Source organism: Drosophila pseudoobscura, chromosome 3 (genome assembly GCF_009870125.1).
Source record: "Drosophila pseudoobscura strain MV-25-SWS-2005 chromosome 3, UCI_Dpse_MV25, whole genome shotgun sequence".
NCBI lineage: Eukaryota > Metazoa > Arthropoda > Insecta > Diptera > Drosophilidae > Drosophila > Drosophila pseudoobscura.
This window is the reverse complement of record NC_046680.1, coordinates 12209748-12222701: the sequence shown is the minus strand read 5'-3', so window position 1 is coordinate 12222701 and position 12954 is coordinate 12209748. Positions and strand designations below refer to the sequence as shown.

General features: G+C 45.2%; 6 protein-coding genes across 6 annotated transcripts; 1 reads left to right on the top strand and 5 right to left on the bottom strand.

The window, feature by feature from the left end:
- Positions 1–887: 887 nt before the first annotated feature.
- LOC26532794 (uncharacterized) lies at positions 888–1448 on the bottom strand. Its single transcript, XM_015184445.2, has one exon. The coding sequence runs from the start codon at positions 1379–1381 to the stop codon at positions 923–925; it is 459 nt and encodes a 152-aa protein (XP_015039931.2). The 5' UTR covers positions 1382–1448; the 3' UTR covers positions 888–922.
- Positions 1449–4013: 2565 nt separating this feature from the next.
- On the bottom strand, positions 4014–6556 carry LOC6898481 (cell wall protein DAN4-like). Its single transcript, XM_033377570.1, has 4 exons — positions 6324–6556; positions 5749–6036; positions 4710–5678; positions 4014–4119 (listed from the first exon to the last, which is right to left on the bottom strand). The coding sequence occupies exons 1-4, from the start codon at positions 6554–6556 to the stop codon at positions 4014–4016; spliced, it is 1596 nt and encodes a 531-aa protein (XP_033233461.1).
- A 347-nt stretch (positions 6557–6903) lies between these two features.
- LOC6898480 (mucin-5AC-like) lies at positions 6904–7869 on the bottom strand. Its single transcript, XM_033378868.1, has one exon. It carries the CDS (start codon positions 7792–7794, stop codon positions 6904–6906), a length of 891 nt encoding a protein of 296 aa, XP_033234759.1. The 5' UTR covers positions 7795–7869.
- Positions 7870–8146: 277 nt separating this feature from the next.
- Positions 8147–8782, bottom strand: LOC26533119 (uncharacterized). Its single transcript, XM_015184443.2, has one exon. The coding sequence runs from the start codon at positions 8780–8782 to the stop codon at positions 8147–8149; it is 636 nt and encodes a 211-aa protein (XP_015039929.2).
- A 476-nt stretch (positions 8783–9258) lies between these two features.
- LOC26532905 (uncharacterized) lies at positions 9259–10162 on the bottom strand. Its single transcript, XM_015184442.2, has 2 exons — positions 9345–10162; positions 9259–9282 (listed from the first exon to the last, which is right to left on the bottom strand). Exons 1-2 carry the CDS (start codon positions 9915–9917, stop codon positions 9259–9261), a joined length of 597 nt encoding a protein of 198 aa, XP_015039928.2. The 5' UTR covers positions 9918–10162.
- Positions 10163–10775: 613 nt separating this feature from the next.
- Positions 10776–11547, top strand: LOC6898479 (splicing factor, proline- and glutamine-rich). Its single transcript, XM_033377560.1, has one exon. The coding sequence runs from the start codon at positions 10798–10800 to the stop codon at positions 11545–11547; it is 750 nt and encodes a 249-aa protein (XP_033233451.1). The 5' UTR covers positions 10776–10797.
- The last annotated feature ends 1407 nt before the right edge of the window (positions 11548–12954 follow it).

The following is a 12954-nucleotide window of genomic DNA, read 5'->3' as shown; positions in this document are numbered from 1 at the left end:
TTCGTGCATACTAAGAGACACGAGCAGAGAGGATCAAGTGAGATGATAAGAGCTGTCCTCGCACGTGGTCCTTGGTGTTGCTGAGGCTATGAATAATAGTGTAAAAGCATTATTCTAGCATCAACAAAATCATAAAGCTTGGAAGTCGGTGCTGCTCTTAGAAGATCCGAGTAAGACAGAATTGAAGCCGAGAGAGAGGTAGTCGATTTTTGTCGAAGCAAATCTGAGAAGCAGCTGAGCATCGCTCTTCCAAACAACACAAGGTTCTTGTTATTTGCGTGGTTCTATGGTTGAAACTACAAATGAAAGCCTAAAAACCTAATAATAGAAACCCGATACAAACATATTTACATCTATCTGTATGTACATAGTATCCTTCTTAGCGTTATTATTAATCATAATAATCATAATGATAGAACTCTTCGCACCATCATATAAATTGAATTGGGGATTAGATGTGACAACAAAGATGACGACTTAATTAGCAGCTCGCTGTTTAAAAAGCCATCTATTAATATTTGAATAAGTTAATAGATTATGCCGTCACGGTTACGGCTTACTTTACGCCGAATAAAATTCTAACAGACAGCTTAATGGGCATCAGACGACCCAGACGTAGACGCTGACCCCGCGCAGGTTAATGTTGAAAGTCGTCGAACGGCTTCCAGATCGGACTAAACGGGTCACGCTGTGCTGGGCTGCCGTCAGGTAAAGCGTAAATTCAACCGTCATTAATGAGCTGGGAATTTTATTTATGGCTGCGGCGGAATGGATATCATTGACAAACAGCTCTCAGTAATTCTCTGGGCCCAGATTAATTGGCCTTAATGAGAGATGATTATTTGAAATGATTAAAATATATTTCATTTTTGTTTGGCTATTTATTGCCAGTTCTAAATTTATTCTGCATTTATGAACTTATTTATTGAAAGAAAAGCCAAACAAATTGCTTTTTACTTAAGATGCCGAAAGTTGATCGTCGCCTGAGCTTCCTTTTCCCGCGCTTCTCCCGCCGCGGCTTTGGTTCAATTTGGGCCACCAGCCGCAGTGGCGCCAAGGAAAATACCTGTTCTGTGGGTGTAGAAGCAGCAACAACCTCCATGGGCGATAGGGTGGTGGTGCTGACGGTAGACTCCGCGAAGGATAACGGAACACTAAAATGATGGCCCGAGTACAAATGTAGTTGCCAGTCGCACAGTTCCGGAATCAGGCTGCACCTAAGGCTGGCATTGCCGGCTATAAGCTGCACTTGTGTCAGATTCAGCGTCGGTATCTGCTGCAGTGCCTCTTCCTGAAGTGCAGGCGTGGCAGAGCTGGACCGTACCACAAGGCAAAATAATGGCAGCAACGGCCACAAGGAAGCGTTTTTGACGAAGCACATTTCAGTTTTTAGCTTTACCTACCAGAAGCTCATGGAGCTCGACTGCGACTGGGACCAGGTGCGAGAGTCGTGGCGATGGAGTGGGGCAACTGAAACCAGTTTGGATGAATAGATCACAATTTGTGCTGGCATCTCCGACACGCCAAAAGAATTCCGAATGACATTCCGATGTCCCGCAATTTGTGGGGTATATTGGACCCAAACAACATCATAAAATCAAAATATTTTCGGAGTCCAAGCGCAAAATATTTATTCGGCAATTCGGTCATATTTGCGGAACGGTATTTTGTATACTCAGCAGTTCCTAGGGAAACCTTTGCCACGAAGGTCTTCGAGTGGGCCCCGACATAGCTCCGATGGTTTTACTTTTAGCCAAGGCAAGCGGATACTCTGACTCAGCTGGGTAGATGAGCAGCACGGGTTTGCCATTTCTATTTGTGAGACGAACGAACTGCGCCTCCTCTGGCTTCATACAGAGCCGGGGATAGTGAAAGCAAAGCGACGACACGGAATGGGCCTCTGAGGTGATCGTTAGCTGCTGCTGCTCAGACCCGAATTCAGTGTTCTCATTTAGAACCGTTGGAATCCTATTAGTATCGTCGCCCAGATCCACAGATTTCACTTCTTGACAAAGCGGAAGGTGGGGATATAAATCGCACAGAGAAGGTTCTTCTGGGCTTAATGTTGTTATCACATCAGGTTCAGTTGGATTTACTGTTGGAATTGTTGGAATTGTTGTTGGTAGTGTTGACCACGGATATGGTGGATAAGGATAAAGCGGAGGCGGAGCCGGATGCTGGGGCGGAGGCGGATGCTGAGGCGTCGGCTTGTAATTTTCCTTCTTCTTTTGATTATTGTCGTTTCCATTAACATAGTCTGAAAAACGCGAGATAACATTTCCTACATTCCATACGGGTATTCGAACTTGAACCTCGTGTCCATTTGACACCAATGCGAACCAATCTGATCCGGCAAACACAAGCCAAACAAACGCGTTCCCTAGCAGCAGCATGGTCCCCGCTTAAGTCTAAACTGATGCAGAACTGCGATTAGCACCTTTATATATACACAGAAAAAGCCTTAAAGAAATGCAAAATTTTCAAATGGAATTTCTATAATGAAAACAAAGGGAAATACTTAAAAACTAAAAAGAACAGCATTTAATGGCTCAATCATCGAACCCGTTCTTAGTGGTTCCAACTGGATCCAAATCAGGAAAAAAAAACCACACTTCATCCATATTTGACCTATTCATATATGACTTTACTGATTGTTAGATCATTTAGATCATTTATGAGACGATATTTACCAAAGTTATTCAATTAAATGATAAATGTGAATTTATGAGAATGTCGTTTTTGATGCCCAAATTGTGCACAAAAAGGTCTCATTGGTTGTTGCTAAAAATGGCTGGACGAACGAATAGATTGGAGGAGGATCTTAGCACTTAGCTTCCCTGAGATGTGTTCCTTTCTCTATAGATTTTTCTTCTTTCTATAACCAAAAGCCGCGAAAAAAATGTATGATATATGAACAAAGCTAAGTCGGAGCATGATCTTTGTCTGTTGGATATGGAAATGGGTCCGCTCTCCTCAGCAGCAGAACTCTCCGAGACTTAATCAGAACTGAGGCCTATCACCTGTTTTTATTCAACAATAATCTCTGATAAAAACCAAAACATAAGAGATGTTAATCGATCTGTTCTCGAACATCTGTTTTAAGTTGATCATTGACGACATTTTAAATAAATCTTGAATACCCAATCATTCCAATCGACACAGTCATCAATTTTATGACACCATAAATATGTGATAGTTTATAACTAATTTCCAAAATATTAGATAGATTATTAGATAGATCAATCGATTTTAGCTGCTTTAATAAATAGTTGATTTATAATCTGTGATTCCCAGTCTTCTTAATTAAACGATAAACATATTTCCTTTCCTGCGGCCTCTGCCAATTTGATCGTCGGGTGGGGCGCAAACTATGGCGTTGTATTCCGATGACCCGTTTTGAGGCTGCCTTGGGCGGTGGAGGCAATTTTTCCGGACCAGGAAATATAAGGAGCATCGGTTTCCCATGGCCATCGGTTAGACGGACATACTGCGCCTCTTCCGGTTGGGCACAGAGGCGAGGATAGTTGTGACACAGTGAGGACACGGACTGGGGTGGCGATTGCACTGTTAACTTCTGTTCAGGTTGGAGATCGACATCGGTTGCGGCCTGGCCATCCAAACTTAAGACTGTCGGGGTCCTGAGTGTAGTGCTTTGGGAGAACGAATATGTACTGCAGGCTGGCAGATGGGGGAAAAGTGCGCAAATTGGATAAGCAGTCGGTGATTCTAATGATATACTTGGTTCTCTATGTCGATTGGATAATGCAACTCCCGTAGTCGAGGTTCCTGTTACAGAGGATCCCGTTGTGGTGGATCCTGTTATTACTGAGCTCGAAGTAGTGGAGTTTGTTGCAGGAGAAATTGTTGTGCTGGTGGATGCCTCAGTCGTTGTTGAAACTGAACTCGGGGGGGCTGCAGTTGTTGATGAGCTCGAGGGGGCTGCAGTCGTTGATGTTGTAATGGTTGTAGATATTCTGGTCGTTCTTCTTGGTCTTCTTGTTGTTGTGGTTTTTCTAGTAGGCCTTCGAGTTGGTTTGGGCCTTGGCCGATCCGGTCGAAGGGGCCTCAGTGGTCGCAAAGGCCGCTGAGGCAGTGGACGAGGAAGAGGCGGCAGCGGATCTACTGGTACCAGATCACTTGATGAATATAATCCGTACTCCTTTTTCTTTTTATGGTATTTCACAAGTAACGCATTGTAATAATCATCCCAAGAAGCAGAAGCTTGAGTCTCTCGCGGCATTTGCGTGGTACTTGGTGGATTTAAAGCGCTTGAAAGTCTCGAGTACAGATCAGACACATCCCAGAGAGGAATATTCATCCTGAGAGTTCTCTCAGAACTTTCGCTCCATACTGGAGAACTGACAGCCAAAATCATAAGAAAAGCTCGCATTTCGATGCCTAGATCCGAACTGAAACCAGAGCCAACTGGAAGAAATGCTTTTATAGAGGCTTCTACAAACTAATAATAATGCTGATGATTATGCCCCTGGGCCATTTACAACACAAGAGCTCTACAGTTAACACAATTGTTCAACTAACTAGTAGTTTGTATGGCCGAATACAATGCCATTCAGAATTTTATTCATATTGTTTGAGATAAGCAAGATACAGCTAATTTCCTTGCATATTTGAGTATTTCAGCATTATGAGCAATAATTGTTCATAGACGAGAAGCTGCTTCTCTGATGTGTCTCCTTATGGCACGCCACAATGTTGGATGATCCTGGGAAGATGGTCGTCCTTCGATGATGGATGATATTAGCAAGAGTGGCTTTCCAGTCCCATCCGACAATCGCACGAACTGCGCCTGTTCTGGCTTCATGCACAGACGGGGATAGTAAAAACACAGCGAAGTCACAGAGTGAGGCTCCGATATGATCGACAAATGCTGATCCGGCTTCAACTCAGCAATACCCGATCCAATATTACCACCTTCCAGGTGAACAGTTTTTGTTCCTTGGCACACCGGAAGATGAGGAAAGGTTATGCAAAGGGAGGATTCAGTTGTTGGTTCTACATCATCTGCGGTGCTTCCAGTATTAGGCAACGCTGTAGACGTTGTTAAACTTCCTATTGTGGTGGAATCTGTTGGTGGAATCGCTGTAGATGTCGTAGAATCTGCCAGCGTCGTGGAATCTGTTGGTGGAATCGCTGTGGATGTTGTTGAACTTCCAAATGTGGTTGAATCTGTTGGTGGAATCGCTGTAGATGTCGTTGAATCTGCCAGCGTCGTGGAATCTGTTGGTGGAATCGCTGTGGATGTTGTTGAGCTTCCAAATGTGGTGGAATCTGTAGGTGGAATCGCTGTGGATGTTGTTGAACTTCCAAATGTGGTGGAACCTGTTGGTGGAATCGCTGTAGATGTCGTAGAATCTGCCAGCGTCGTAGAATCTGTTTGTGGAATCGCTGTGGATGTTGTTGAACTTCCAAATGTGGTTGAATCTGTTGGTGGAATCGCTGTAGATGTCGTTGAATCTGCCAGCGTCGTGGAATCTGTTGGTGGAATCGCTGTAGATGTCGTAGAATCTGCCAGCGTCGTAGAATCTGTTTGTGGAATCGCTGTGGATGTTGTTGAACTTCCAAATGTGGTTGAATCTGTTGGTGGAATCGCTGTAGATGTCGTTGAATCTGCCAGCGTCGTGGAATCTGTTGGTGGAATCGCTGTGGATGTTGTTGAGCTTCCAAATGTGGTGGAATCTGTAGGTGGAATCGCTGTGGATGTTGTTGAACTTCCAAATGTGGTGGAACCTGTTGGTGGAATCGCTGTAGATGTCGTAGAATCTGCCAGCGTCGTAGAATCTGTTTGTGGAATCGCTGTGGATGTTGTTGAACTTCCAAATGTGGTTGAATCTGTTGGTGGAATCGCTGTAGATGTCGTTGAATCTGCCAGCGTCGTGGAATCTGTTGGTGGAATCGCTGTCGATGTTGTTGAACTTCCAAATGTGGTGGAATCTGTTGGTGGAATCGCTGTAGATGTCGTTGAATATGCCAGCGTTGTGGAATCTGTATGTGGAATCGCTGTGGATGTTGTTGAACCTTCAGTTGTGGTCGATATTTGGCACACTGGAAGCTGAGGAAAAACAGAACAAAGCGACTCCGTTGTGGTTGATTGTGGTGTTGAAGTGGGAATCGCAGTCGATGCGGTTGAAGTATACGTTGTGCTAGATCCTTGGCACTCTGGAAGATGAGGAAAAACCGAGCAAAGACTCATATAATTAGTTGTGGTTGATTGTGGTGTTGCAGTGGTTGGAATTGTAGCAGGAGCTTCGGTGGTGGTAGAATAAGCAGGAGAAAATTGTCCAAAGACTCCGTATGGGCCATACTCCGCTTGATTCTGGTAAAAGCCGTTCCAGTAGTTGTTATAATAGTTGCTCAGATATTCGTTATCTGCGTTCGCTTGGTCGTTCTCGTTGCTTGACCCAGCGGCAGCGTTGGATCCTGTACCCGTAGGTTGCGAGAACAAATTCCCAAAACTCCACACAGGAATCCGTATGGTCAACAACTGGGCCCAGGCCTGGCCAGCGAGTAAGAACAGCAGTAAGGTTTGAAATATCATTCTAAGACACAGATTATTCACCACTCCGGTTAGCCAAGAACTGAAGAGGCAGCGACCAGATACCTAGAGCTTTATACAGCCCACTGAAGTCGTTAGAATAATATATCGCTCCATGTGAACAGAAGAAAGGAACGCTCGTATTCTTATTCAATGATCGTAAACATCGAATATTTATTGATGGTAGCGTAGCCTACAGTTTAAAAAGGAAATCGAACCCACGTGCAAGGGCCATGATCGTTTTCGAGCCTTAGAAAGCCAGAAAGACAGCCAATAAAATTTTTACTGAATACTTTTTTTGTTTTTGTTAATTTAGTTAGTCGTTTTAAAAGCACGATAAACATAAGCCTCTACTTGTTAGCCTCTAATCCAAAGTAAGGACTTGGCCGCGATAGGCGATGGTGGACAGAGCCGTATGGGATATACACTGCCGATGTGTCTGCTGCCGATGTTGCTGAGGATGAGGCTGCAGCTTGCATATTGTTCGGGTTTGAGTTAATACGGTACAGATCGTAGGGACTGAGGAAAGTGCCTGGAACGTAGTGAAAAGGTAGAGGAGTGGTGCGGAACCTTTTTCCTCCGACTGCGTCTGATGTCATGTCCGTGTTTACAGTTGGGAGTGCAGTGGAAGTTGTGCCAGGGTCCGCAGTGGATGCATCTGTGGTCGAACTTGTGCCAGGGTCCACAGAGGGTGCTACTGCGGTCGAAGTTGTTCCAGGGTTCACAGTGGGTGCTACTGCGGTCGAAGTTGTTCCAGGGTTCACAGTGGGTGCTACTGCGGTCGAAGTTGTAATCGGCGTTGCCGTGGGTGCGACTGCGGTTGAAGTTGTGATTGGTGCTGATGTTGGTGCAGGTGTTGGGGTTGTTGTTGGTGCACGTGTTGGGGCTGTTGTTGGTGCTGGAGTTGGACCAAAAGGACCACTCGGCCCATAAGGACCATTGGGCCCATAAGGACCATATGGCCCATAGGGACCATAGAGCGCCTGATTCTGGTAAAAGTTCTGCCAGTAATTGCTGTAGTATTCATTCAGGTAAGCATCGTAATCATCCTGAGCATCGTTGCTACTGCTGCTGCTGCTACTAGATGATCCTGAACTTGACGCAGAGTTAGAGCTGCCTCCCGTTCCAGTCAAAGCGGAGTAGATGCTACTTAGGCTGTATACCGGGATTGGAATACTGATTGACTGGCCATAGACTTGACCAGCCAACAGGAAGAGCAGACCCACGGTCTGGATGATCATTTCGATTCGAATGAGATTCTACGGCGCTCCGGTTCGGTTAGAACTAATGTGACAGCGGCCAGACACGAAGAGTTTTATACAGTTTCTCAGGGTGTCGTAAATTGGAATTGTGCTCTTGGCCATCAAAAGATCAAACTTGAGATTGGTCCGAGAGGGGAATCGAACTGGGAAAGAGATCCATTTCACCGATTTGAATATTTATTGTCTTGATGGGTGAAATTCCAGAATTGAAAAAACACGACCAGCGCATATCTTAGTAGACTAATGACCCTTCAAGCCCTTCTATTACTAAACATCGCTAATTCGCCAATCATCTCTAGTTTATGAATAAATTAACTTTATTGGTTTGATCTCAGCCAACTCGGTGGTAATACGTGGTGTAGGGTCTATAGTAGAGGTATTGCTGGGGTTGGGCACGATCCACCGCCACTGGACGCGTGGTGGTCTGCTGTATAATCTTATTCGCCGGCTTCTGCTCCACCTCCAGGTCAAATTTGATGCGGGAACCATTCTTGAAGTCTATGTAGTCATAATTCTCATCACTGTCCGCTTCGTTGGCATATTTCTCAACCGATGGGCTCCGTGTGGTGCTCGTGCTGGTGATGCTGGCTTGAGAAAGAAAGTCTGCCAGCAGAGCGGGGGAAATACTGTTTCCGCTAGCACCGCCGGCGGACTGTTGGAGGCCCTGCAGAATTCCTTGCAGAAACTGCTCGCGTATCAGAATGTTTTGCGAGCTCGGCTCTTCTTCGGACAGGAGGGGCGCTCGGGTGGAGCTGCTGAGTGGCGTCTCGTCTTGCGGGCTCCTAATGGGAATCCCGGGCAGGGCACCAACACCACCGACCTGTTGTAGGGCCGTCGGATAGGCCAGCAAATACAGCCACGGCCCTGCAGTACGGGACTGTTCCGCCTCCAAGCGAAAAGCCCACGCCTGACCTGACCGTAGACAGTCCCAAGCTAGCAGACCCAGTAGATACTCGATCAGATTCATATCGAAACGCGTTCAGCGACCAACTAAGACTGCCTGGCTATTGGGTTTGCATATTTAGCACATGTCTGCAATCAGCGATCCGCAAATGCTAATTTCGGATCATTAATAAGTTGGACGCTGGTGAAATCGATTGTCTCTCTCTTCAGTTTCTTTCCTTTCACGCTTTTTTACTCATTTCACTTATTTAAACTATATAAGTTTATACTATTTTTATATAAGAGCAAAGCCAGGTGGAGCTTGATTCTTGGAATTTGAGTAGACTCACTCACGCACTACTACAAACATTCTGGCTCAATCATTTTTGAAATATAATGATCATACAAAATATGAGATGAGAAAAAGGGCGAAGCATTTTATTACTACGCCTAGTTCCTTTAGCTTATTTGGATACAATATAAATTAACAAAAAAAAAAACACAAAAAAGGTTTCGCAAAGTCATTTTTTATTTCATAGTCACAAATATCAGTTTAGACTTTCAGCCAGAGTAACTGGTCTCGATCTGAAATGCAGATGGCTTCAACATAATTGTATGATATTTTTTCAATGCTTGAATCCACTTACATCCCAGTCGTCCTCGTAAAATGGCATTCTTAGGGTTTGGGTGTTCATCAGCATGACCTCACCGGATCTAAGATTCCGCATCAGAATGCGACGCTGCTGATGCCGCCTTCCTGCAGTCGCCCGCCTCCGTGGCAGCAGCACGTGAGTTGGGTTCAATTCATGCAGGTATTGTTTTTCAGCTAGGGCTCGACCCCCGAGGGTCAGCACTTGGATGTTGGGTTGTGCTGGTTGTCGGAAGAACCAGTTCTTTAAGAGCGTGCGCAGCGGTGTGTTTACGTTGCTCTGAGTGGGTATCGTGTTCAGCTGAAAGATGCCACTGCCATTGCCCCAGGGACTGATCACTTGCACGGCCTGGGTGGTTGTGTTTGATTGTATGGTAAGATTCTTCACCATCTCCCACCACCACGGATAAGGGCGGCCATGATCGGTCGAGTCGAAGATCTGCACGTGGCTCCCATATGGGTTTATGGCCTGAACGTTGTCGTTCAAGTTTATTTTATTGATTTGATAGATTTGGCCAGAAATTGAGTTGACTTGAAACAGCAGAATGACACAAAGTGATGCGGCCAACATGTTGAAGATAATCCCACACTTCCAGAGTTCAAGTACCAACTAATCGTAAAAGAGTGGGCAGTTCGACCTTTTATATAGCCAGAACTCTTCGGCTTATCTGAGTTGTAATTAATGGATCAGTTTTTCAGTCAAAGATATCATCCACTACGAGTATTTATAAATGGGAGTCGGCCTGAGTCACTTGTCAATGTCAATGTGGATTCCAAGCTTCTGTTAATTTTTGAAGTGTGTATATTTCGCGTGAAGTTACCAATATTTTGGAAAGTCTAATCAACATATAATCCAAACCGAAAGCGAAATCTTAGAAACATGTCGATCAAAGAGAACAAAAATTACACTTTGATTCCACGAAAACTGTATCATAATCATTCTTCTGAATAATATCTATGTGAAGAATTGCTATATTTCTGTTATTACCACCTATGAATGAATATGAACTCTCATGATCGATCATGCCAAAATTCACTTCTCAATTCCCATAAAATTTAATAAGAAACATTGATCTTTTCTCGCACCTGCTTTGAGGGCTGGAGTGGAAACCAGTTGGGCATTAAGAAATGCAAAAATCAACCAAAACATAACCGTTAGACTAATTTCAACGAAAAAGCCGCAGCTACGACTATATTGTGGGGCGTGTTCTGAGCTGATTTTAATAGCTGAATTAATTTGCATGCAAACTTGATGGCTTACTGACGAGACAGTTTCTTTATGAGGTCTTTTGAAAATGCTTTCAAAGTGGGTTAATGTGTTCAGTGGATCCATGCGATCGATACTGTTTCTGGAAATATAGCTCAGTGGAGCTTTTGCGGCTAGGATAGTCAGGTATAAATAGCTTATTTCGTGCGATCTGTCAATCAGTTCGCAGCGAACATTTCACACCATGCGCACCAAGCTGGCTCTATGCCTCTGCCTGGCGCTCTGCGGAGCACTGGGCCTGGCTCAGGACGAGCCTGTCGTCGAAAAGGAGGAGCTGGAGAACAGCGCAGAGCTGAGCAGCATCGAGGAGAACGACGCCGAGCATGACTCGTCCCTGTGGAGGAAGCTGTTCGGCACCGGCGACATCGGCAGCAGTGGCAACTTGGTTATCACCTTCCCAAGCAGCAGCACCACCACTACTAAGAAGCCCAAGACCACGACAAAGAAGCCGCACGATTCATATCCCAAGTACCCTCCCTACTACCCTCCGTACTATCCTCCGTACTATCCACCACCTCCTTATCACGGGTACCATCCTCATCCCGGCTGGGAACATGGCGGTCACGGCCCTGGCGGCCCTGGAGGACACGGTGGACACGGGCCTGGTGGGCCTGGAGGCCATGGAGGCCCTGGAGGCCCCGGCGGACACGGGCCTGGCGGCCCTGGAGGCCCCGGAGGTCACGGGCCTGGCGGCCCTGGCCATCATCACACAACAACAACAACTACCACAACAACTACAACGAAGAAGCCTGATCATCCTCACCATCCGCATTATCCATATCCACCACCGCACTACTATCCTCCTTACCCGTACTACCCACCCCCACCACCACCTCCACCACGCCCACCACCAAGCCAAGACTCTGACGAGAGCACCGAAGCCCCTGCGAAGCTCTGCAAGAAGATCATTCCCTTCGGCATCCTGTGCTTCTAAGCGCGCAGCTTTCCATCGCGATATTCCATATAGAATGAGAGATGAAATAGTAAATACCATATTTATTTCTAATTTATTAAATGAATAAAAAATTGGCACACAATCATCAGAATATTTGCTTCTTGAACTGAAACCAGCTATTCAATGTAATATATTTAATTTTATTTTGTTTAATTGGATCGGAGTACTGCCCTAGAGCTCTTCGATTTTAAAGTTCTGTTCGTATATAAATTCCCCTCCACACTCGTCTGGAGTGTCTCAGTCCAAAAACCAACCAAATTGATTTGTGATCTGCCCAAATCAGGATGAGTTTTTAACGTCATGTTCGACATCTGGTGTCGCCATGGGGCGTTTTGGAAATTCATCTGTAATTGACATTGACAGCCTCATTAACATGATTGTAATAACCAGACCAGACCCGAGAGTGGAGTACAGGGCAAAGGCAAATGTAACCCAATTTAAGCTTTTGAGCTCGCTAGTGATTAACATTTCAAATCAGTTCGTGACGCACGTAAGTTATTCAAATTAATGATTATTCTCAGATGACAAAGAAATGTGTTGGCAGGTGAGGATGAAAGGAATTGGAGGCATGTCTCATTAAACGAGTAAAGATAAAGTTCGATCAGTAAAATAGCCTATGTCTTTTAACTAATAGTAGGCCTATTTATCGGACTCTTTTTGTGCGCAGACATTCTGGCGACACTAATTAAATGCCCGCCCACCATTACTAAATCAAAACAATTCCAAAGCAGGACAAACAACAGTCAAAAGATGCAGATACTCGTACAAAGGCCGGGACAGGACGAGACAGGACCAGTTAACTATTTCCCTCTGTCCTGAGGGGTCGGGTCGGGTCTGTGTGCGTGTTCCGAAAATCGTAAATTCTGGATGTTGTTAAAAAACTTTTGGCAGAGGCATAAATCTGCGGCCAGCGAACAACAACAGCGAGCGAACAGAAGCAGCACTGAGAAGTCAGTTCACTAACGAGCCAAAATCGTTGACTGGAAATCCTTGAGCAGGAATAATGCCTATAAATATGCTAGGGAATTGTCTGTGCCCCTTTGTGGGATTCAATTGAGTCGGAGGCAAAACTTTTACCCAACCAACTGGAGGTCAACATCGTAATTTGTTTGTGCCGAATATGTGGTGGAAAAGTTCGTGGTTCGGGGTGTGGTGGAGCGTTCTTCAAAGCCAAATGAGGCTCAAAATTACCACTGTTTGTGCGCGCTCGAGGCGATCTATCTGGCAAATCGATGAAGAAATATGTATTGCCTCGGTAGATGTAGCTCCGGCTGATTATTTGAACAAAGAAGGTAATTACGCATTGCCACCGGGGCACGGCAAGGGGCAATTACACGCAGATTACCACGTAATTTATGAAATATGCAAGGGCCAAATGAAATACTA

Bases quoted from the DNA above. Each gene is read 5' to 3' on its own strand.
- LOC6898479 (XM_033377560.1), top strand. From the start codon at position 10,798: ATGCGCACCAAGCTGGCTCTATGCCTCTGCCTGGCGCTCTGCGGAGCA.
- LOC26532905 (XM_015184442.2), bottom strand. From the start codon at position 9,917: ATGTTGGCCGCATCACTTTGTGTCATTCTGCTGTTTCAAGTCAACTCA. The intron at 9,283-9,344 runs GTAAGTGGATTC...TCTGCATTTCAG, and splicing joins TTTACGAGGACGACTGGGAT to ATCGAGACCAGTTACTCTGG.
- LOC26533119 (XM_015184443.2), bottom strand. From the start codon at position 8,782: ATGAATCTGATCGAGTATCTACTGGGTCTGCTAGCTTGGGACTGTCTA.
- LOC6898481 (XM_033377570.1), bottom strand. From the start codon at position 6,556: ATGATATTTCAAACCTTACTGCTGTTCTTACTCGCTGGCCAGGCCTGG. The intron at 6,037-6,323 runs GTATGGCCCATA...CCACAACTGAAG, and splicing joins TTTTACCAGAATCAAGCGGA to GTTCAACAACATCCACAGCG. The intron at 5,679-5,748 runs GTTCCACCACAT...CACATTTGGAAG, and splicing joins TACAGCGATTCCACCAACAG to CTCAACAACATCCACAGCGA.
- LOC6898480 (XM_033378868.1), bottom strand. From the start codon at position 7,794: ATGATCATCCAGACCGTGGGTCTGCTCTTCCTGTTGGCTGGTCAAGTC.
- LOC26532794 (XM_015184445.2), bottom strand. From the start codon at position 1,381: ATGTGCTTCGTCAAAAACGCTTCCTTGTGGCCGTTGCTGCCATTATTT.